We start from the raw sequence: 25,495 nt of genomic DNA, 5'->3' as shown, positions 1-25,495 counted from the left end.
AGCTATTGGTCCTGGAATCAGTTTGTTGGTGTCTCCTCAGCTTTCACAGCCAGTAACTATTTAGGGGAGGAAGGCAGAGGACCTAAGAGAGCCTTCCCCTCCCCCCAGTCCTGGCCCTGGAGAGAGCCCCTGGCCAGCTGAAAGAGGACTCCAGACCAGCCCAAGCTAAGTGTGGAGATTGCAGGGAAGCCGGGGATGGGAGGGATCCTCTGCTCCCTGAATTAGGGTTGGTGGGAGTGAGGCGGGACCACCTGCCTCCAACCACCAGGGTAAAGAAGGGCCCCAGTAGGGGGAACATCCTTGTGCTGCCGGGGAGAGGGTTGGGGAGGAAAAGGAAGCAAAGTTCATGCCACAGCCAGGCACCGGAGGCTCCCTCCCTCCAGCACTGAGGCCCTGGCCCAGGTCCAGTTTCCCTGACTCTGTGCCCCATCTCCCTCCCAACTCCTTGCCTCTCACAGCCCCTGTTTCCTCACCCGGCACACCCATACTCATTTCCAAAGTTGCTCCAAAGTTTTCCTTCCCCTCTCATTGTTACAGTGAGATTCAGTTTTTAAACAGGGCCTGGACAAGGTGATGAGCCCCAGGACAGAGGCAGGAGCTCCTCCGTTAAAGGCTGGAGTGCCCCAAAGAAAATGAAAATGAGATTTGTTTTCCCCAGCAAGCAAGCAGTTATCGGGAACTTTGGATGGGCCTCCACGTCTGTCCCCGTTTTTCTATCTCGATCCCCAACGTTTACATCCATGCCCTTAAGCTTCTGGCATGGACTCTGCCCCAGAGGGACACACCTAGCTTTTTAGTAACTGGTGGGGATGAGTAAGGAAGAGCAGAGTGAGAGAGGCTCAGCCCCACACAGTAGGCTCGTAGCAGGTGCTCCCTAAGGAGGAGACCCAACCCTCCTCAGCCTTTCCTGTGGGACTGAGCAGGCGGGGTGCCCTGGTGCAGGACAAAACTATTAGTACAATGGTCAGTGACACTCCCTAACAGGAATGAAACAGCCATATCCTCCCCTCCCGCATCGCTGAACCTGAGTGGGGGAAGGGAGGAGAGCCAGAAGAACAGTGGGGCAGAAAGGGAGCAGAGGCTGCCTTCTCCCTCCACTCTGCCTCTCCAAGCTCCAGGAAAAGTGAGCACTTATCACTTCCTGTAAAGACAACTGAGGGAGCTATGAGGATACTGATTACAGCAGCCAACAGCAATCAGGTAGTAAACACTATGGGCCAGGCAGGCTCTAAAGACTTTACACATCCTCATCCAGTACTCTTGCCTGGAAAATCCCACGGATGGAGGAGCCTGGTAGGCTGCAGTCCACGGGGCTGCACAGAGTCGGACACGACTGAAGCGACTTAGCAGCAGCAGCAGCATTCATTTGCTGCTTACAATATCTCCAGGAAGCAGATACTATCATCGCCCCACATCTTCTAGATTTGAGAAAAAGTTAAGATTTTAAATAACTTGGCAGGCAAGCTAAGAAGCAGAAGCAGGGCTGGGAAGAAGGCATCTTTGGATTTAGATTTGAAAGGAATGAGAATAAGATTGGTTGGAGGCTGGGGGGCAGGGAAGAAGCCCCCACATAGGGCACCCTAAGATATGAAAAGAGGAACAGGTTAAGGCGGGACTCACCCCACGCTGGAACCAGGGTGTAACTTCAGTGTCAGAGAAATGGTAGCTGAAATCCTAGTGTGACAGGAAGGGGGCAGAGGAGTCCCAGGCCCCAAGGGTGGAGAGGCGTCCTCGTTAGTGGGAGCTGTCCATGGTGTCGGGAAAGACAGGAAAAATTCTGCCCTCCCTCTAGCCCGTATCCACGATTCTACCTTCCTCTGTCCTGCCTCCTCCAGCCAGGGCTCCCTGTGCCAGTCAAGCCAGGCGAGGCAGAGATGGCTGCTCAGCACAAAGTCCGAGGCTGTTCCTGCTGAGGGTGTGGCTCGCTTAACCCTTCACAGGCCTGCAGCCCCAGAGGGAGATGCTTGGCCACATGAGAAAGCCCCCTCTAGGTAGGAAAGAGTATCTGGCTGGCCTGAGCTGAGGGGTTGAAGCGGAGTTCTGGCTCCATTGCCCCCCAGATTTGGAAATGAGGGCAGAAGGAGCAGACTTTATTGCCAAGGAAAAGCTCTCTTGAAATCAGGAATTTTGTCAGGCTGTGGTGTCTTCTGACCAAAGAAATACTACCTTCCTCACACCTACCCGTCTTATCTTATTAGGAGTCAGGGCGTATTGGTGACACTATTGGAACAGACAGAAGCAGACAAAACCCCCAAGTCTCTCCATTTGCCTCCAAGGTAAGGATAACACCCAACGTTGCATTTATTCAGTTTCAGTGAACCCCCACCTGTGTCATCTCACTGAATTACCCTACCCTGTGAAACAGGCAGTGCAGAATTTCTCCACCAAAAAGGAAAATTAGAGACAAACACAGAGGCTCAAAGAGGTTACACAACATGCCCCAAGTTCCACAGACAGCATGTGGCAGAACCAGAAACAGAATGGCAGCTTCCTGAGCCTAAGTTGGCCACAGATCCCAGCTTGGGCCAGTTCTGGTATTTCTTTCTGTACTCCTTCTTCTGTGCTAGAACACTGAATAACAGCCTGGGTGCTGTTTCCTGGGCACTAGCTCAGCTGGAAATCACTGCCTCCACTAGACAAGAAGCATATAAAATCCTCTTTGCCACGGGACCTCTTCATCCACCCAGGAAAATTCCTAAACAGCAGGCTCGCTATCCCCACTATCTTCCCTCCCAATAATGCACAAAGAGCAAATCAGGTAATCACAAACACTTACCTGAAGATAGACTTGACTCTCCAACTCCCAGCCACAGCTGCTTGGTTCAAAGTCCACACTGTCTTGCTCTCACGGCACTCTGCGTAAGCCTGGCCCATCAGCAATTCCATTATGAACCTGCCCTTACATAATTTATTGACCTACTATATATATTTGAAGGGGGGAAATGGCAAGAGGCAAGACAGAAAGAGAAAGCTGAGTGGAAGTGACATCAGAACATAACTCCATGGATGGGTAGAGCTAGGCACAGCAGAGGCAGAAGTGACTAGGGATCCCCTGTTTTGCAGTGGAAGGAACATACCTAGAGTGAGAAACCACTTTTCCAGGATCATACCACTGCAGACCTGGCAGAGCCAAGACCAGAACCCAGGCCTTGTGTTCTCCAGGCCAGGAATCTGCAGCCGCCTACAATGAGGTTCATTTATGTCCACCCATGGACTTGTTTATTGAGTGCCTACTTTGTGCTCCCATGAGAGAACTGACTCTAAAATAAGAAACTCAGGCTTAGAAACAAGGGCATGAATGTCACAGCCACTGACATGACCAACCATCCCGGTTTGTCTAAGATCTGAGATGAGTTTTCTGGACGTTGAGTATTTAAGTGCTAAAACCCAGAAAGTTCTTGGCAAACAAGTGGTTCAGTATAAATTTACAAGGTACAAAATACACACCTGACCCAGCTGAGATTACAAGATCTGTCAGCATTCTTGGTATGGGGAGGAGACACAGGGGGATGCAGGATCCTGACCTCCTGCTTCTCAGGAAAACTGAAGCAACTGGAGCTTAAATCCCCTTCCTTCTCCCAGTAAAATTTCTAGTCTGTGTAAGGGACATGAGGGAGGTTTTGGGGTGATGGAAATGCTCTAGATCATGACTTTGGTGCTGGTTACAACTGTTTCCATTTGTCAAACTCAGCAAAATCTAAAACTAGTGAATTGTATCATTTTATAAATTATACTTCAGAAAGATGGCAAAGAAGAACTAGAAGCAACAGCAATTCTAAATCCTTGGATGCTGATTTTTGAGTTGAGCAGACAGCAACCTGCCCTCACACTTATTGAATTCCCACTCACTAGTCCTCCCAGGAACACTCACTTTTTAAAAAGATGTCACACAATAAAGATATGGTGGAGAGGATATTTGGTAGTAGAGGTTTTGACTCTTATCAATTATCTGGTATCAGTTAGTAACATTGATCAAGTACAGCTGACCTTTGAACAACATGGGTTTGAACTCTCCGATCCATGTACACTCATTTTTTTCAGTAAGTACATATTGCTACTATGTGATCCATGGGTGGCTGAGTCTACAGATGTGGGATGGCAGGTACAGAGGCCCATCAACTGTAAAATTATAGGATAGACTTTGATTGCACAGAGGGTTGGCACACCTAACCAATGCCCCCCTCCCCAGGTTGTTGAAGAGTTAGCTATACTTACCACGTGCCAGGCAACAAGCAGAATGGTCCTCAAAGTGAGGTCCACTGACCAGCAGCATCTGAATCACTTGGGAGCTTATTAGAAATGCAGAATCTTGGGACTCAACCCAGACTTACTGAATCCCATGTCTGCAGTTTAACAAGCTCCCCAGATGATCCCTATGCATGTTGAAGTTTGAAAGGAACTACTTTTACACACCTTTTTTAATCCTACAATCTTATAAATCTGGCAATTACATTTTATTATTTCAACCACTGATGATCATCCAATGTCTCTTATTTACCTAGTTGGGTTATAGAATGAAAAGATGTCATCACTGTGCATTAATCTACATATATTCACATATGGTCCACATCCTATTTCCATCCTATTTCATAGTCTGTAAAAAATAGACAATAGATTTCCATGTGGCCTGAATAAGAAGAGACAGGTACAGAATTAATGCAAAGCCTAGAATGGATTCCCAGAACAAAAATAGCCAAAACAGAAAATGGAAGGGACCAGTCTCCTTCCTACGGCAGAAGCTGGGCCTAGACACAGTTGAAGTTTTTATTCCATGTCCCCTACTGCTCACTACATGAAAGCCCTGCTCCCTTTCACCCAACAGAAAGCTCTTGGTGGGCATCTCACAGCTGGATCCACAGGTCTTCTCCTCACCTCAGTGGAGAAAAAGATCCTTTATACCATTAAAATAAAAAAAAAAAAAGAAGAGCACAAAGTAGCTCCCTGGACCAGGAATAAGCTATACATTATTTTCCTGAGACAGTACAGTGGTATAACGCTCTGCTCCTGTAAGAATACCTCTTAGAGATCTGGCATCCTGGCAACCATTCAGTCCAAGGAAGTAGACCAAGACAGACCCAAGATGGGAAGCAGGGGTTTATTTTTTAAACATTTTTCATTTGGCTGCACCAGGTCTCAGTTTTGGCATGTGGGGCCTTCGATCTTCACTGGGGCATGCACACTCTTCAGTTGTGGCATGCAGGATCGATCGATGGTTCCCTGATTAGGGGTCAAAGCCAGGCCCTGTACAGGGAGCATGGACTCTCAGCCACTAGGTCACTGGGAAATCCCAAGGGAAGAAGTGGGTTTTTTTTTTAAAAAAAGGAAAATAAATAACATGCAAAACACATCTCTAGAAAGATGAAACAGAAGAGCTAATTGCTGATTACCTGAAAACAAGAGATCCTAACAAGAAAAGTACATGTTCATTAAGAGAAACCACTACATAGTATATAAAACTTTATTAAAATTGGGATTACTTATAAACTTGTACAATAAAAATGAAAAAATATATAAGACATTGCTTCTTTTTCTTACAGAAAAGAGTGAAAATGAGACCCATGGCAGAGTCATCCCTGATCATTTTGTTCCTTTCAAACATTCATGAACACTTATTTTAAATATAAATGACAAATCTTTTAAAATAACACTAAGGCATTACCCACAGGCTAAAACTTACCCAGGAACTTCCTATTCCACCATCAATCCTAGAAACATGATAAACTGAGGCAACTGCAGGCTGTAACAGTTCTAATACATTAAGAGCTACCTATTATGTTAATAAGAACATTGCCCATGTTGTAGAAAAATGCAGGATAGTGAGTTCACCATTTTCAAGTTATTGTCAAGTGTGAAAAGGATGGTGATGCACATGGGCAAGGGGTGTGGGAGCCAAAAGCCCCAAATGTGGGGGTGCTGTGTGCCATTTCCTTCCCTGCTAAAGCTGTGCATTGACACTGGTGTGAATTCGCTTTGTTTACTCCCAGCAGGCTCTGACTCCCATCATATAAGGCACCAAACTCCCTTTTCAAGTTAATAACTGTCTAGAATCTAACTCCACAGCAACTGAATCCATAAGCTATCAAGAGACACCACTGGATCACCACAATTGCATAGTCTTCCCTAAAAAAATAATGATCAATTTCTGTTACACCAAAACATAAAGTTTTAGGTGCACTTGCCTTGTACAATGGCTATTTTATGCTTATTAGTTTGTTTCAGTGCCTATGTAACATGAAGGCATAATAAATCTGTCAAACTGTCCTCTCCTTGGTTCAGATAAAATTCTTGGCATTTCAATATAGGTTATTATCTCATATGTCATGTCAGACCTGAGTCCAAAGGAATACTAGGACATTTAATTTCCTTTCCTCCTACTTCAACTTTCACTACTCAATTCAGAGAAAAGTTATGAGTACAAAGCTAGGAACCATTTTTACACAGGCATCCATCTGAGCCCATCTTTTTTTCTGGAACAACAAAAATATGAAAGGCAATTGCATAATCCACTCCCAAGCCTTTTATGGAAATCAGGGCCTGGGCAACTATCTCGCCTATTTGGGTGCTTTCGTTCATCAACTGTCTATCATACATGCAAAGTGGGGATTGGGTTGAAGGGAACACAAGTCAGGGAAGGAAAGGCTGGGCCCTAGAATGGACTTTATCAGCACAAAATCAGTACTGAAAAGTCTATCATCAGCAAAATTCTGCAACAGAATCTAAAAGTCATGAATTTAGGGGGATGAAATAAACTACTTTTGGGGCATGAGGTGGCTGATAGGAATTTCTTATTAGAAGATATCAAAAGTGCTAAATTTTCCTTATTTTCAGTCATTGGTTCCATTGGTCTCGTGAAAGCAATCCGATTGGGAAAGTGAAGGGAAAGTGTTTGAAGCCAGTTGACTTGTCCTCCCATTAATAGAAGGCATGCTCTATATAACTTGATCAGATCCATTAGAGGCCATAGATTTCTGATGCTGATGAGACCCTGACTCCAAGGGCCAATTTGCAGCTTGATATTTGTGGAGCAAGACGCTGACGTGGCAGCAGACGAGGGCTCCGATGTCCAGCTCACTCCAGTTATCCCTTCAATTCTTCCTGATGAGATCGGTCTGAGAGACAAGACTATGCTGAAGCTGCAAGAGCTGTAACTGCCAGAGAAAATTAAACGAGGGCCTCAACTAGTGACTGAGCCAGCAGACTAAGTGGCCAAGCAGGAGACAAAAGCAGCTCCTACAGGCGGCCCGAGTCCAGCAATCTCCGGGCACACAGAGGCTCAGAGGCATCTGCGGGAGAGCTGCACAGGAGGGCAGGCCAAGGACACCCGCACACCAGCCGCACGGTCCTTCGTTGTCTGAGAGGAGCTCTCATGACAACGGGATCTGTTGTCACTGGCGCTGCCTACAGCTCAGTTCTCCAACTACCAGACAGGGAGTAATAAACCGAGTTTGGTTTCACTCACCCCAAATTCAAACACAGTGAGAAAAACTCATCTTGAGATGGAACTGGTATATCACAAGGAGTTTACTAAACAGAAAAAGATGAGAATCTTTCTCTACTTCACAGTGCTTTCTCACTGAAATAAAGACAGGTGTCAGGAAGTATTAGCCTAGAGGCAAGTGACCATATCCCTAAGTGGCCATGTGGGGAAGGTACCAAAGTCTCAAGGGAACCCTGAGACCACTTGTACAGCTGCATTATTTTTTCAAATCAGCTTATGCTTAAACATGCTAAGTTTCAATTTCTATAAATGAGGCAAAAAAAAAGTAAAATTCAGAAGCTTTAGTAGTTTTCTGCAGAGGGATATAATGCTACCATGTACATAACTACAAAAGGTAGAAAGGTTTCCTAATATAAAGCATTTAACCCATGTCATCTGTCCAAATACTGTATTTTCCACTTTCTTCTATAAGTCTATTTGCCAATTGAGGTAGTTGTCATTTTAGGACAGTTTAAAGCTGTGGGAAACACTGTCAGAAAAAATCAACTGGCCACCTGGAGGGGAGTCTCGGAGCTGACATTCTTGAAGTCAGTAATGGAGCCCAGAGCCTTTCAAAATTATCTGTTAAATGGGTGGTCTGAAGGAGTCATTCATTGCAGATTTTTAATAAAAATCATCTGTCTTCTGCACGACATGGTAAGTCAGTGAGTTCAATGCTATGCTCCTGCATCAGTGTCTGTCTTCCTGGCCTTTTACAGCTTTTTCCAAGGTGCAAGGGTGAAGATCACAAAGACAGAACCAAGTGAATGACACAGACTTGGGAATTTGCTCCCTCATAAATCGCATTCCTGGTTTATAAGGGTACTTTCCAATGGCAAAAGAATGTGAAACCAATGCCACTATAATAAAAGGCAGCAGGAGCCTCTGGTCAGAAATGGAATTGCAAATCAAGTACAAGAAGTTCACAGGAAAGCACATCTGATCCTGATGGCTGCGCAAGCACCCAGAGGCACAAGGATGATCTGGAAGTCTGTCTCCTGGTAATGCAAACTGCGGCAGCCACATAGCTACAACATGTATGTTGTATCAAGAGCCTTCATAGACAGTTCCAGGGCTCAAAAATGAGCCAGGCTTCCTGCAGGGAGAGGGATAGGTGCCAAGCAAAGACTATTAAGAATAGGTATTAATAGAATGGGCAGACAAAGGAAGGGGAAGGAAAAGGAGATAATTTCTTGATCTCACAACAACTCAAAGATGTGTGACCAGTGGACAGGAAAAATAAGAGAACCAGTAAAAAGCATTTAAATTCCCTAAATAAGATCACTTCTCCTAATTAGTGGGAATAATGCTATAAATCAAAGAGAAGAGAATATAAGAAATAAAACAATCTGAAATGTACATAATCAGAGATGAGAGAATAGACCCTTCTTGAAAGAGCAAAGGGGACAAAGAGGAATTGGAAGGGATGCCTGAAAGCCTATTTGGAAATGGAAGTTAAATACTGGGTTGGTCAAAAAATTTGTTTCCATAAGGAGCTTACAGAAAATCCCAAACTTTTTGGCCAATGCAATATAATAAAAACCCCAACAGACCTCATCTACAGAAGGGCCTGCAGGCATGTTCCTAAAGTAAGCAGGACTTAGAATATCATAGGTGTGAGAATTAATTCAAAGTTCAGCACAAGAGTTACTGGGGCTTTAATGGACTATCCATATTATAAATGTGTGGGAGGCTTGTCACTCTGGAGCACTTGCTATTACTGGAACATAAGTTTCACTTTTTTTTTAATGTATTAATTTAAAAAACAAGACAGGCAAATAATAATCCATTTTCCTCTTAGAATAGTTCAAACAAGGATTATGCTAAAGTCACGAAATGAAGCAGAAGTAAAAAAGGCTCAGATTTGTGGATTTGTCTCTGAAGATGCTGCCATAGTCTGAAAGCATTAATTCACATGTAACAGTTATCACTTCCGAGTCTGAAATGCCACAACTGAACCAACTTCAAAGAGGAACTGGAATGCCCTGGGCTAGGTGTGGCAATCCAGTTTCTTCAGAAATATAAAGTGGGCTGAGAACTGAACCAACAGGATGCACTGGGAAGCAGTCACTACATTATCCACTCTGCTTCCTCGGGACCCCACAGAGACCATTTCCAGAGGGAGGTCTACTCAGGCCTCTAATTTCAGTGGAAGAATTTCTGCAGTTATCTCACCCAGCTTCAAAGATTTGAAAAGCAATTGCACACCAAACACACGCAACCTGGACCACTGAGGTACGAAGTCAATCCACCTAAGTCAGGAAGCTGTTCTGTTGTACGACAAGGGGGTACCGAGAATCTGAGTCCTCCCCCTCAGAGGATGTTTCTTCATAGAGTTCGTCCTGGGCTATAATGCTCCCTAAGCCGTACTCCTGCTCGTGGACAGAAACCTCATTGGGTGTGAGGTGGAAAGAACCTTCCACGAAGTCAGCAAACCTAGAAAAGAGAAGATAATACTCATTCACTCATTAGAAGCTCCCTTCCACCCTGTTTTCTTTCAAAATAAGAACAAACTGAAACCTTGATGTGCTCTCAGCTCAAATGATATTGAGCCTAGCCCCCAGCCTTATCCTTACTCTAGCAGGTAAGTAGACTAAAGCAAGAAATGAGAAGAGAAGGAAAACTAGGATCGTAGGCTGACATTCCCTGCAACACCATCCTGCTTAACAAGCACTTTCAAGTTATGGAAGTTTGCTTACCCTTTTTAGTTATGGATGTGGTAAAGTTCCTTCAGTTATCTGTAATCCTTGATAAGGTTAAGGAGCATTACACATTTATTTGTGTTTATGGCCCTATAAACTTTATGCCATCAAGATTCCAAATTGAAGTTTCATACATTCATTGGTATGACTGCTTCCAAATAAAGGATCCCTCCCCCCTCAAAAAATATATTAAACATTCAGAGACCAACACAAAACTGTAAGAGGAGAAACTTAATATCGTGCTAGAGTCTTCTCATCTCAATGCTACAATCAAAGTTAGAGTAAATAGTTCCTTGAGGAATCAGAAAATGGCTACAACTCAACATACGATATACGTACCTTTCCCTTGACTACTCCTAGAAGAACAAGAAAACAAAGCCACAAATACAAAATGATTATAGAAATATATCTCATTAAAACTCTAGGGTCATGATTACCCTGATAGATGCCTGGTACTTCTGGCCAAGAGTTTGTTTACCTCTTTGGAGACTGAATTCGAGAGACAGTCTTCCAAGCTGAGCAGTCTGGACTGTTGCAGTATTCTCTAAGCTGCTCTAAAGCCTTTCGGGTCTCCACCTCTCCTTGTAGCCGGTATTCTTCTTCTGTCAGAAGACGAGGGGGGACAGTCTTTTCTGTTGCCTTACACATCTTTCTGTGCTCACCAAAATAACATCATGAATGATTAATCAGTAATTTACGTCCATTGCTATCTCTTAACTCCCTTCAGTGGGTCAAGCATATAGCAGAGAGCCTAAATCATTGAGTCATCACTCCCACCTTTATTCCACAGACATCCTTAGTTAAAATGGATCCCTGACACATTAGACCACTGACAAGTCAGAGTAGTCAACATTATTCCCTAATGTGAATAAATTCACTTATAAGTGATAGACAAAATATTTATCTCCCAATAAATGGAAAACTACAAGAAAATGATGGCATAAGATTGTGGTGCATTAACCTGGACCCCCCCATGAACTGAAGGCATTATTTTGACTATCTGTACTAGAAAGAAAAACCATTGATAACCTCAGAACCTATGACCATTCCATAGTCACCAGGTAAAAGTGACCACATGCTTGAATTACACGTTAAACCAAGACTAGGACTCCCAGAACAATCTGAAAGGCAGTGTGACATAATCCGAAACCAGGTGACTGAGGCATGTGGCATAAAAGTAATATACTTTGCACCACCTAGTGGTAACAGGAACAGACGTTTTTATTTTATATAAAATGATTAGAATTTATAAGTTCTTTAAAATGTTTACAGAGAATCTAAAAAGAAAGACTTGAAAGAAACACAAGTGAAACATAATACAATAAACTGACATTAACAAAGAGGCTCCCAGGTCGAAACCTGTTTCCTTTGGCTGCACCTGCATCCCACACTGCATGCTTCAGTACAAAGTTACATTGCCTTTCAGTCACCTGTAGGTGATGTACAGCCAGTGGATAGGGTACTCCAGGTTCTTAGTACACAGTGCAATGACGATAATGGCAAGGGCAATGTGTGGTATCTGGATACTGGAATACATGAAACATAGGCCCAGCAGCTGCAAGGTCCAGGTCAGCAGGTTGATACTTCGTTCATTCTCCAAAGGCCCATACTTGTAACAGACTGCAAAACTCACGAATCCAACTGCGAGGACATAGCCTATGAGAAGAGTTATCAGAAGACATTCTTTTTTCACCTACAACTGGTAAAAATATCCTGTCTGGGGAGCAGCAGTAAATTCACTATATAGCACCTACTGAACCAGGAAAATGGATAAGATCTTTACTCAATTATTCATACTTCCTTCATTATTCATATATATTAATCTCTTTTAAGTTTCTATCATTTCTGTTGTCTCAAACTTATTTAATTCTCAAATGGGGAATTAAAGCTACATGCTGAACAACTCTAAAATAGTCTGTTTCAAAAACCCAATATATGAAAATCCAAATTAATTCCTTCTCAAAGGATAGATTAAGAGTTACTATCTTTACAACCAAAGGATTCTTTTCTTGTTTTACAGATAGTGTTCACTGTAGAGTCCTTTACTTCTTAAGGTCCTCAAGTGAATTTAAAATACGATTATATTCAAAAAGTCAATTTACAACTTTTCAGAAAGATGCCCATGCATAAAGAGAGATGTACTTATAAACCCCAACAAATTAGTCTTCTCCCTAGCAGCAGCATCTTAATTTAAGAAAAGGTGACAACTGTAGAGTTAGAAATAAAAACTATGATTTTTACAAGTTAATAAAATGGCATAGACTATTAAACTCCATAAGCAGGCAACATCTTTTCATGATCAAATTAACTAAAACAGCTTATAAACATATAAAAAGGAAAGCAAAACCAATAACACTTACTTAAAAGATACTGCCAGTAACACCTCCAGATCTCTTGTAAATTTTTAAAAACTAGTTGAATGAGGTACAGAGAAAAGGACCAGCCTCCTACCAGGATGATGTAAACAGGACTTTTCTAAAACAGAGTAGAAGTGAAAGCAAAAAGTTACAACAGGCTTTCCCTACATACAAGAAGCAAAATGGAACTGTAATTGAAAAAAAAATTCAACCTACTAAAAATGCACAAAACATCTCTCTTAAAAATATGTACTTTACACTTTAAATTATACAGTGCAAAGAACACTGGGAAAATGAGATGCTAAATAACTTAAAAGCCTGGCTATATAATGTAAATAATTAATAAACAGGAAAAACACTTCAACCACCCCCCACACACACACTGTACCCAGGATTTCAAATAAAAAGGGAGAGATTGTATGTCATCAGGCTCCAAGTTTCATCATGGAAAGTATCTTTCTGAAACAAGGAAAGAGTAGGACATTGACTTATCAGCCATCAATGCAAATTTTCAGTGCTGTAAGATTATCCAAGAAAACAATCCTTCATCTATCCAAGCTCATCCTAATTGCATGTGAGGATTCTGCCACTTACCTTGGGCACAAACTTGGACACTATAAAAATGATGATTAGTAAAGATGCCACAATTCCCACACTCATCCCAGTAGAATAGTAGAAGATTTGACTTCTGCAGAGAGAAAATTCATTTCCTTACTACGTTTGTATTCTTCACACACAGCACTGTTCAAACCAGACTACAATCCCAGCCAAAAGGTAGAAAAAAGGTACAAGGTGAGAACAGGTATTTGCTCAACATTTGAGGTCAGAAAACTAAAGAGACCAGTACAGCGTAGTTGCTGCCAAATTATAAGGATCAGTACCAATGACAGCCCCTCAAATACACCCCAAAAATAAACCTCTGCTTAGTCTCCAGCTCCCATCCCCAGTACTGCTCCCCATCCAATTTTTAATGAGAATCTTTCTTCTGGGAACTGCACAGCTTCTCTGGGGAGAAGAAAGGTATAAGAGGACTGCCAAGTGGGAACTAATAATAACTGAATTGCTTACCCCAAAGGGCATAGAACAGAGAGTTCCTACTCCCAGTCTAGCCTCTTCCTACCAAATATTCCTCCTTCATATTGAATTTCTCTCAGGGTCCCCAAAATAAGGAACAACTTCCAACAACCTCACTCCAGCTGAACTTCAATTGGTTAAGCTTTCATTCACAACTTCACAAATACTCTCCTTGTATACAAAGTTAATGTTGATTCTATCTCTGCTGAATGTTTGTTATCTGTGTGCGTGGGGGTTAGTCACTTTGTCATATCCGACTCTTTGCAACCCCATGAACTGTAGCCCACCAGGCTCCTCTGTCCATGGAATTCTCCAGGTAAGAATACTGGAGTGGGTTGCCGTACACTCCTTCAGGGGATCTTCCCGACCCAGGGATTGAACCCAGTTTCCTGCATTGCGGGCAGCTTCTTTACCGTCTGAGCCATCAGGGAGACTATACGTTTCCTTTGTATTTGTACATGTCTGTTTCACCTATCTTAGCTAGTGGGTTTCTACAGGCAGGAAATGAGTTAAGTGATTGATCCCTGCTTCTTTACTCCTGAACAGCATGAAACTCATCCTGTAAAATGTAAAATATAACCCTGTAAAAATGAGGGCTAAACATGGCTAATGGTAGAAGGATGGTGATATATTGGCTAAATCCCATCACATGATGGGTAACCTAATAGGGGAATTTCATTATTGCCAATCTTATTAATACAAGAAAAAATAAAAATAATATTAAAGCATTTTTTAATGACTGAAGCAGATAATGACTTAGCCCATCCATAAACAGAATGGCAGCACTTTAAGACTTTATGACAGAAGTCAAGCAGGTTGGTCTGAGCATCCTCCTTCCGCCCTCTGGCCTTAGAACCTACCTGCTCAGCAAGTCTCCACAAAAAAATAGTGTGAGTCCAAGGAGGAAAATGAGGAAGAGTTTGGGGTCAAATCCTGAAATAAATAAAATATTTCTGCTTAACAAGGGAACCAAACAATTTAAAGCATTATAGAATAAAAGGCAATGTTGGCATCACTGGTCAGCTAATAAATGCAAACAGCCCACCTAAATAGCATTTTAACAGCATTCCACACAAAGCCTGGGCACCCTTCCAAAAAGAAAGTATAATTAGATCTCTGTCTAACCTATACTTCCCTGAAGAGTTTATTTTGCTTTGGCTACCTACGCTAAGGCTAAAGGAAGCTAAACTCTGCTTTGGTTGGAGCCATAGTACCATCATCACTTCATGCAACTGCCCACAAGGGGTCTCCACCACCCTGGTTTACAAGCCTTAAGTCACACAGGCTCGGATTCAGCTGATTAGCCCAGAACTCTGGGTCAGGGCCCTCTGTTGTTCTCTAAGGGGCTGCTTTTCTTGACCACCACCACCACCTGCTTCTTTTGATGACATCTGAGCACTGTGTTGAAAAAGCCTACACTCAATCCGATCGCCCAGGACCAGGGGGCCCAAGCACAGGTCCTTTACTTGGTGTACCAGTCACTCCCACAGCTTTCACATTCAAGAGCTGAGTCTAGGGGAGGTCCACAAACAGGAGCAAGAGGGATCAGTAAATGCAAAAGGAACACCAAAAAAAGAGGCTGATCCTGTTCAACCAAAGAACTATGGAACTCTAGGACAGTTAGAAGCACACAGCAAATTTCGTAGCAAAACCCAGGAACATTGCTACTGCTCACATTACTCTCCTGGACGAGTCGTTAACCAAGAAGAGACCAAAAGTCATAGAGAATTCAACAGGATAACGATCTGCCTCTTCCGTGAAACTTTCTCAGACACATCCAGAGAAAGGAAAACTCCCAGTTATACTGAATAAGCCTGAAACTGCAGTGATCTTCATATTTATGGTTCCACATATATTCTTTTGCTTGTGAGGTATTCAGGTCTATTTTATTTTCAGTTTGATTTAACCATTCATGTCTTTAAATGTAGGCTGAAATATACAGGCCTACAGTGAAAGCGCCCAGAAGACAGGAATACATCTATCTAACTCTGAAGAATACTAGGTACATCAGCTCAGAGCCACTGGAAGTATTAGGAATGCAGCCTTCACAATCCAAGTAAGGAAGCACTCAGAATGGAAGACTTATGGTGAAGTCTCAAATCTAGGCCTAAAGGCTTTCATGAGAGGTGGAGTCTCTCTGCAATGTTTGGAGCAGTGGTATATTCAGGTTATAATCAGACCAAAATGGAGCTGTCTTGGGCTGACTTCTCTCACTAATTATACCCTCCAAAGCTCAATCTCTTCTCACCATAGAATCCATCAGAAAAACAGAGGTAAGACTTACTCCGAGTCACAGTGACACTGTACTTGGTGTCTTCCTCTAAAATCTCAACTTTGAGGCAGGTTTTTGTGCTGTATAGACCCACATTAACATAGGTGTCATTCAATTTTTCTTTTAAAAAGGAGGAAAAAAAGTTCCAGATACTAAACTGCTCTAGCTCCTTCAGTTTCTCTTCATTCTCCACCTGGGTGACTCGGACCAGTTTGGAACTATTTACCCGGATCTGTAACACAAGCAAAATCAGGATGAGAAAGAAGGAAGTAGGAATTTAAACTTTTTCCAAATACAATTTGTAAATAAAAACCCTTTAGCATAAATAGCTGAATCATTAATGGCACTGGCTTTTCACAGGCTTATGAGAAATATGGAAATAAAAGCAGCTAGAAGATAATTGGGCAAATAGCACTGCACATGGTTCAGAGAGGCAGCTGTTAGAATGTCTTATTGTTAACATGATCTGAATCTACTATTAGGCTAGAACATAGGGGTAAAAAAAAAAAAAAAAAGACTTCTAAGCTGAAAGAGTTACCAATACAGCTATTTATGAGAGATCATACAAAGCAAGGGTCCAGAATATAAAGAAAACTGCCAGGCATAAACAGCACCAAAAATGTCTCCCATAATGACAGGCTGAGTTCAACCCTTTGTCACAAATTACTGACTATGGGTAAATGTTGGTTATAATGTGCCCCAGATGGGATATGATCTTTATATCAAACAATGAAAAAAGAGAATTTTTTGAAAAAGCCCACCCTTGTGTTTTTTGGATGTGAACAAATGCTCTGATCAGTGACTATGCTTATAGAAGCAGAAACATTTCCAAAGGACTCATTTTGTTTAATCAGTACAGCCAGACACTCTTGCTTGCCAGGTGGCTCAACAGTGTTATGAAATAAGAGACCAAAGTCATTCTATCAAGGGGAAACCAGTTCAGGGCATTTATGCAACATCTTGTGCAGAATCAGAACAGAATAGGAGTAGCAGGCAGAGTGTACATCCTGACAAGCATGCAACAGTTTCCAGCCCAAAGAAGGCATAAGGCCTTTAAAAAGAAAGAGGGGCGTGTGTGTGTAAAAGGAGCCAGGGAAGAGAAGAAAATAATCTCTTGGGGAAAAGGAGGAAGGAAGTTTACCTCAGGGTCAAGTATTGTGGGCCACTTAAAGGAACAGAGAGAGGAACACAAAGTAGGGATAAATGCTTTACTGATGAAAACACTGATGAGATTAAGAATAACTGCAATCTTATCACAGTTGTTAATTTTATATATTTATACTTTTTTTTTAAATTGTGAAAAGGGAAGAATGTGTCAAAGTATTCACTTTTCAGATATTCACAAAATCTGCCACTCCCCAGAGCCTCCAAATCATTACCTGTATCCGTGTCCATACATCATGCCACTTTGGGATAAGCACATTTTTGTAACAGGATTGTTGACTGGTATTCATATAATGAACTCTGGATTCCTGAAGCGTGACCACCTTTAAATCAATTTCGGCTTCATGCAAAGAAAAAAAAAATAAAGAAAATAACAATTAAATATAACAAAACAAACTAATAACCATAACTCATTTCATAAAAAGAATTAAACTGACTACTTTCTAAAAGCTGGGTTAAAATATCAGGGACTGACACAAAGAAGAAAACTAAGATGGGAGAAGGAGTAAGGCAGAGTCTTGTTTCTGTCAAATGTGATTTTTAAAACTATTATAGTCACTAATTCAGGATGAGTAATAATAAAATCCACTATTATGTGTGTATTAAGACAGACAATAAGTGTTCCATTTAACCCTCCCAACAATGCTATCAGGTAGGCACTCTCATAATATTCATTTTTATAAATGAGGAAACTGATATTTAGGAACAATTAAGTACTTAGTCCAAAACCACGGAGCTAATAAACAGCTTAAGTGAGATTCATACCAGGTCCTGTTTTCCTTATAAAGGCATAGCTAAAGTAACCCATCCAGTGATTTCCTCTATTCCTTTCCTGAGTAGGATGAACAAAATTAGCAACATCTTTTGTATTTAAAATACTTCAAACAGATACTAAAAGACTGCAAAGTTTCCTTTTCCTAGCTGTTTTTGTTTCAAGTTTTAAAAGCGGCCAATTAATATATGCAGTCCCTCAGATTTTACCAAAACAGAAGTGCCCTCCGGAGTTTATATTCAAACTCAGCTAAGTTAAGGTTAACAGGTGACCACTCTCAGTATCTTCCCACCTCAGTCTGCACAAGCTACCTTCTTTACCACAGATCATTTCAGTATCTTCCTTGCTCCACAGTGTATGTATCAACTCATTAAATGCTACTCTAAGTGGAAATGTAGTTATCACTTTCATTCTTAGTGTAAAGGGGGAAAGATCTAAATAAACTAACAAAACACCCCAAAACAAAAACCTCCACCAAAACTTAGAAAGCCAAAGTTATACACACACAAAGGCAATGACACGATTTTAGAGTGAAGCTAAGATTAATTTTAGGAGATCCAACCAGTCCATCCTAAAGATCAGTTCTGGGTGTTCACTGGAAGCACTGATGCTGAAGCTGAAACTCCAATACTTTGGCCACCTCATGTGAAGAGTTGACTCATTGGAAAAGACCCTGATGCTGGGAGGGATTGGAGGCAGCAGAAGGGGATGACAGAGGATGAGATGGCTGGATGGCATCACTGACTCGATGGACATGAGTTTGGGTAAACTCCGGGAGTTGGTGATGGACACAGAGGCCTGGTGTGCTGTGATTCATGGGGTCGCAAAGAGTCGGACACAACTGAGCGACTGAACTGAACTGAAGACTAATTTTGAAGTTAAATTCAGTTCTAAACCTAAACATTAAGAGCAAAAACTACAAAATACTTAGAAGAAAAAAAAACAAGTGTGTAAATCTTTGTGACCTTGGATTAGACAATGGCTTCAAAAAATTTAAAAATTCTTTGTTTCAAAAGCCACTATCAAGAAAATGAAAAGACAACCCACAAAGTGGGAGAAAATGTTTGCAAGTCATTTATCTGATAAGGGTCTAGTATCCAGAATATATAAAGAACTACTACAACTCAACAACAAAAAGAGAAAAAAAAATTGTTCAGACTGCAGAAAGGATTTGAATAGACATTTCTTGAAAGAAAATATACAAATGGCCAATAAGCACAATGAAAAAAGGCTCAACATCATTAATCACTATGGAAATGCAAGTCAAAATCACAATAAAATGCCACTTCACACTCAGTAGGATGGCTATAACCAAAGAAAAAAAGAGGACAATAACCACAGTTGGCAAGGATGTGGAGAAACTGTAACCCTCACACATTGCTGGTGGGAATAAAAAATGGTAGTCTTTCTGGAAAACAGCTTGGCAGTTCCTCAAAAACAAAAACAGTTATTAGACATAGCAATTCCACTCCTCTGTATACACCAGAGAACTGAAAACATGTTCACACAGAAACCTGTACATAAAACTTCACTGCAGCAATGTCCATAACCAAAATGTGGTAACACCCTAAATCTCCTCAGCTGATCAATGGATAAGCAAAAAGTGGTATTATCAATATGATAGAATATTATCCAGCCACAAAAAGAAAGTACTGATACATACTACACGAACCTTTAAAACATCATGCTGAATGAAAGCCAGTCAACCAAAAGGCCACATGTTAAATGACTCCATTTATGTAAATATCCACAATAAGCAAAGCAGATTAATAGTTGTCAGGGGCTGGGAGAAGAAGAGAATGGGGAATGACTGCTCAGGGGTATTGGGTCTCATTTTGGAATAATGAAGATATTCTGGAATTAGTGGTGATGGTTGCACATTACGAATACAGCTGACCCTTGATCAACAGATGTGTAGGGATGCCGCCTCTCTGCTCAGTCAAAAACCAGCCCTCTGGACCCACAGTTCCGCATCTGCAGATTCAACCAACCAAAGACCAGGAAGTACTGTTAATACATACAGTATATACACATACTGAAACTAAAAATCTAAATGTGTAAGTGGACTCATGCAATTCAAATCTGAGTTGTTCAAGGGTCAACTGCATACCAAAAACCAATGAAAGGATTTTATGGTATGTGAATTATATCTCAATATTTTAAAATTCAGTTGATTTTGTTGGGGGGAAGGAAAAGTTTTCCTTCACCCTCTTAAGAGTCTCTGGCTAGACCTGAAAATTAAACTGACAAAGACATATTAACAGGAGAAAAGTATACATATTTATTTAATGTTTTATGCGACTTCCCTTGTGGCTTAGCTGGTAAAGAATCTGCCTGCAATGCGGGAGACCTGGGTTCAATCCCTGGGTTGGGAAGATTCCCCTGGAGAAGGGAAAGGCTACTCACCCCAGTATTCTGGCCTGGAGAGTTCCATAGACTCTATAGTCCATGGGGTTGCAAAGAGTCGGTCACGACTGAGCGATTAGCAACTTTCACTTCACATGTAACATGAAAGCCTCTAGGGAAATAAAGACCCGAAGAAACACAGACCCACATACTTTTATGCTAGGTTTGATGAAGAGTGCATCATCACAGAGGAATAAGATGGGTTGGGTATGAGGTAACTGTAGTAAAGCGGGGGAAACTGAGCAAGGCCTGCTTATTAGGATTCTTCTTTGTATCCCTTTGTCTTCAAAGCTAAGGATGCTCCTTTCCTTCAGGTAATCCTCGCACATGAGGATTTTATGGCCTATTTCAAGGAAAAAGGGCAAAGTGGGGAAGGTCAGAGTGACTTTTCAGCTTCTGTTGTTTTCTCAGACTCCCTTCAGCTTCAAATATTCAGTATGCCAAGGTGCCATATTTTGTGGCAGAATGTCCTGAACCCCATCTATCAACTTCTCACTAGTGTTCAATAGTAGTTTGGATTTCCTCCAAGCCTATTTTTCACAAAGTGAAACCTTTCCAAAATTCTACTGACATTTGTTTCACTAGCAAATCCACAAATATACTGAAAGAACACCCACTCACAAATTTGGATCAAGAGTTTATTTTCTTCTGGAGACTGTAAGAAAGTAAAATTCTGTGAAACTTAAAACTAGTCTGTTCACAAATAAATTTTTAAAAGCCCAAGAGTCATACTTTATTAACTCCTCTCCTACAGCAAGTAATGTAACACAACTTATCTTTAAACCCATTTTCAAGAAAGTGTGTGTGTGAGTCGGTCAGTTTTGTCGGACTCTTTGTAAGACTCCATGGACTGTAACCCACCAGGCTCCTCTGTCCATGGAATTCTCCAGGTAAAAATACTGGTTGCCATTCTCTTTTCCATGGGATCTTCCCAACCCAGGGAGAATCTTCTGCACTGCAGGTAAACTCTTTACCATCTGAGCCACAGGGAAACATTAAGATACAAATAATATGTCAATAGCATAGGCCATTTGAAAAACTTAATGCCAGGAAAAGGCATTAGTATTTTTAAGACAATTTTAAAATTCTTCAGGGGCTTCCCTGGTGGCTCAATGGTAAAGAATCCACCTGCCAATGCAGGAGACATGGGTTCAATCCCTGATCCCAGAAGATCCCAGACGGAGAGAAGCAACTAAGCCCATGTGACATAACTACTGAGCCCAGTGCCTAGAGCCCAGGCTCTGCAACCAGAGCAGCCATTGCAGTGAGAAGCCCACACTACAACTAGAGAGTAGCCCCCATTTGCCATAACCAGGAAAGACGCCCTCGAACAGCAAAGAGCCAGTACAGCCAAAAACAAATGAATAAAAAGATAAAACTAAATAAACAAATTCAATGTCATTTTCCTAAAGAAATAAAACATTTATAAGAGGCAGCACTTTGGGAGGAATTCCCTGGCAGTCCAGTGCTTAGGAGTCCAAGCTTCCACAGCAGGGAACATGGGTTCAATCTCTGGTCAGGGAACTAAGATCTCCAGTGCCACAAGGTAGTCAAAAAGTAAATTTAAAAATGCCTTTTAAGCCCAAAGATCGAATTCTTCTTGGAATTTAGTGGATCACAACTTGCTTGCACGTATTTACCCATGAACTAGCTACTCAAAAGTTAGAAACTTATTTACTTATATTCATCAACTTTTCAATCAACAACACTGATCTTTTAATATCTACTGGCAGAAGGTAATGAAAATGACTCACAGTATGTAAGGACAGGTAATGAAAATGATTCATAGTATGTGAGGACCAGAAAAAGACCTAAAAAAGTCATGAAAAACCACCTCCTCTAATTCTTAAATAGCCTCTAATCATTTCTGTCGAGAGGTAATCCAGTTCATACTTAAAAGCATTTTAAAATTCTCCTTAAAAACTAGCATCTTTAAGTTAGTGGGCTTAGCAAAGGATTATCCAATGGGATGCTGAGACAATTGACAGTTATCTGGAAAACAAAATTCATCTAGTTACTCACCTCACACCAAATGCTAACATTAATCATTGGTTAAAAAGTAAAATGAAAAATAATTAAATTGTACTACAAAATATACACATATAAAAACTCAATTTTGGAAGGCTCTTTAAGTGTAAAAGCAATGGAAATAAATCTAAAGAATAAAATCAAGAAACTTCCCTGGTGGTCCAGTGGTTAGACTCCATGCTTCCAATACAAGAGGGTGTGGGTCTGCTCCCTAGTTGGGGAACTAAAATGCCTAGGACTCCCTGGCAGTCCAGTGGTTAGGACTCCACACTTTCACTGCCAGGGCCTGGGTTCAATCCCTGGTCAGGAAACTAAGATCACACATGGTTCTGTTTCACCAAATAAATTTTAAAAAGAATAAAATCTAGCAACCACATAAAAATATAAATCTATTTAAAAAGATCTAAAGAAAAAAGATAAAAAGGGACAAACATTAAAGTTTTGTAATAAATAATTATAAAATATATATCCTTAACATATCAAAAAGGTTCATCAATTGATTTTAAAAGTACACAAAAATCCCAATAAATAGTAATCACAATAAACAGACCAAAAGCAAAGGACACACACTCTAAAAAATGTAAGTCTAAACAGATAATTAAATAACTAATGAGCACTTGAAAGATGCTACTTCACAAATAATGCAAGAAATTAAAAATAATTAAGATACCACTTTCAATCTACCAAATTAGCAAAGGTGTTTCAGTCTGGAATATCCAGGGCTGGCAAGGATATGGGTCACAAACAAATAGAGCTGATAGTGGTATAAACTGGCACATATTTTCAGAAAAATATTTTAGCAAGATGTTTCAAGGGTCTTAAATATATTTTAGCCATTTCTAAGATCTATTCTAAAACAAACAAAAAAATTGTGTCCATAACATAAAAGTAGAGTAACTTTAACGAAGACTTTTAAATGATAAAGGAAAACGCTTATGCTACAAAACCAAATGAGAAAACTACCTCTGGTAACAACTGGTGGCCTCCAAGGAAGAGAACAGGACTGCTGACAATTTTATGAATGTATTGTAAATTCAACCAAAATATTTTAAATTAAAAACACATGGAAATAGACCAGAAGAAAGAGTGCTTTAATGGACTGCCTCTGACAAAATTAAGTGAATGTTTTTTCTACTTCTTTATGCTTAATTGTTCTTGTCAAATAGTCTAAAATAAACTCAAATCATTTCTATAATCGAATTCAACAATCTTCAGTGAGAAAGAACTCTTGTCTTTTGAAGTACTCCATTCTCTCTTTAGGAACCTCTCACTTTAGAAAGCTCTCTATTACATGACTGTCTTTTGCAGCCACCACCTACATCATCCACTAGGCCACGGAGAACAACTATTCCGAGTTTACCCTTCTCCAAGCCAAAAAGTCCCCGTTCATCTCCTTATTAAAGACACCTTGAGACTACTGACTGAGCACTAAGGAGGAGCATTTTGGAATAAATACTTTCATCTCCACAATACACAAACCTCTACGGTCTGGTCAAAGGTCATTCAGATCATAAGCAGTCCTTCAAATGATACTCTGGGCCCTGACTCTGGAAAAAGTGTCTTCTTGGATACCTATATCCCTCTCCCTCAAAAAAAAAAAAACTGTTTCAGACGGTCGCTGCGCTTTGAAACTAGCTCTATGGATCCTCAAGGTTGAGAGATAACCTTAAAGCTGTGAAGTGAAGTGAAGTGAAGTGAAGAGAAGTGAAGTGAAGTTGCTCAGTCGCGTCCGACTCTGCGACCCCATGGACTGTAGATTACCAGGCTTCTCTGTCCATGGAATTTTCCAGGCAAGAATACTGGAGTGGGTTGCCATTTCCTTCTCCAGGAGATCTTCCCGACCCAGGGATTGAACCCGGGTCTCCCGCAGACGCTTTACCATCTGAGCCGCGTTGAAATTATGGATCCTTAAGGTTGACAGATAACCTTAAAGCTGTAGCTCATCATAATCATTAAGTGACAAGAAGAAAGAGGCAGCAAACGATGGGAGAGGAGAGAAAGCATGTGTGTTTACAAGATATGGTTATCCTTAACCCCAAGAGTCTCAATTCCTCCAGTGGAAGCTTCCAAACTTATCTTTCTGTTGTGCAATTAACAAGGTTCGAAGGAGGTTGTTTTTTACAAACACACCCTAGGTTTTCTGAAATAGAGCGGAAAAAGAAAATAATTTCATCCCAGTCCAAAGCCAACTAAGCAGCAGCAGGCATCAAGAAAGTTTGCTTGAGGAATGAATAAATTTACAAAAGAAAATTACTAGACGTTAACTAAAGTCTCTCTCTTTTCGGAAACTGGAATTTAACTGCTCCAGATCGGTTCCATAAGGCCGGTAGGGGCCAGGATCTTACAAGTGCGCAAGATATTGATAAAAGATCATTACATTTCAGCGAACTACAATCATCTGTTCAGCCATCCTGCCTTGAGTCCTGACAGCATATGCTCAGGTGTTGCTAATTTTCTGAATGAACAGGTTGCTCCCTTTCCAGTGGCAGGGCTCTCTGTCCATTCGGTCCTCGGGTCACCTTCCTTTTAAGAAAGAAGTCGAGGAAGCCAGTGAAGCAAGACGGAGCCCCCAGGACCACTTTTCACTCAGTGCAGGCCTCCCTGTCTCCGCCAAAAGGACTCCAGGCTCCTCCCGATTCTGGATAGCTCCCGCAAACCGCCCCCAGGGCCCTTGGCCCCTCAAGGCAGGCGCCCATTCGCCAGGGATGTAGATCCTTTCTCCGCACCACGCCCGCCCCCCTCAGCAGAATAACGGCCCACGCCCTGGGGACACTCCACCTTTCTGAACACAAACCCTCGGCACCCGCCCCCTTGGCAGCTGCTGCCCGCGGTACCTGAGCCGCAGACAAAGCAGCCGGAGAGGACCAGAAGCAGCCGCACTGCCCCACCACCCCCGGCCCCCCAACTCCAGGTCCCGGCACCAACTGCCGGCAAGAGCGCCACTTTCATTCCTCCCGCCATGGTCGCCTCACGCCGCCTCCTCTTCACGTGCCTCTCCCCGGCAACTAACCCGGAACAGGCAGGACCAGCAGCCTATCCGCCACAAGGCCCGCCCCCTATCAACCAATCGGATGGGCGGTGCTTCGAGCACTCAGTCGTTTTTGCACCCTATAGTCCCGCCTCTTAGCAACTGATGCCGGAGGGCGGAAAATGGTATCTTTCAGCCTATAATCACGTTCTCACCTTAGCAATGGCGACAGGAAGATCCCGCCCCTTAACAACATGCTTCCGTCTCCACTTTAT

The 25,495-nt window shown here is 41.7% G+C and overlaps 1 protein-coding gene across 1 annotated transcript; it reads right to left on the bottom strand.

The window, feature by feature from the left end:
* Window positions 1-9,729: 9,729 nt before the first annotated feature.
* NEMP1 (nuclear envelope integral membrane protein 1) lies at window positions 9,730-25,213 on the bottom strand. Its single transcript, XM_052641037.1, has 9 exons — window positions 25,087-25,213; window positions 17,262-17,386; window positions 15,895-16,114; window positions 14,471-14,543; window positions 13,131-13,224; window positions 12,540-12,654; window positions 11,610-11,835; window positions 10,658-10,831; window positions 9,730-9,913 (listed from the first exon to the last, which is right to left on the bottom strand). Exons 1-9 carry the CDS (start codon window positions 25,211-25,213, stop codon window positions 9,730-9,732), a joined length of 1,338 nt encoding a protein of 445 aa, XP_052496997.1.
* Window positions 25,214-25,495: the final 282 nt, after the last annotated feature.

The sequence above is a fragment of the Budorcas taxicolor genome, chromosome 5 (genome assembly GCF_023091745.1).
Source record: "Budorcas taxicolor isolate Tak-1 chromosome 5, Takin1.1, whole genome shotgun sequence".
NCBI lineage: Eukaryota > Metazoa > Chordata > Mammalia > Artiodactyla > Bovidae > Budorcas > Budorcas taxicolor.
This window is presented reverse-complemented; position numbering and strand designations above follow the sequence as displayed.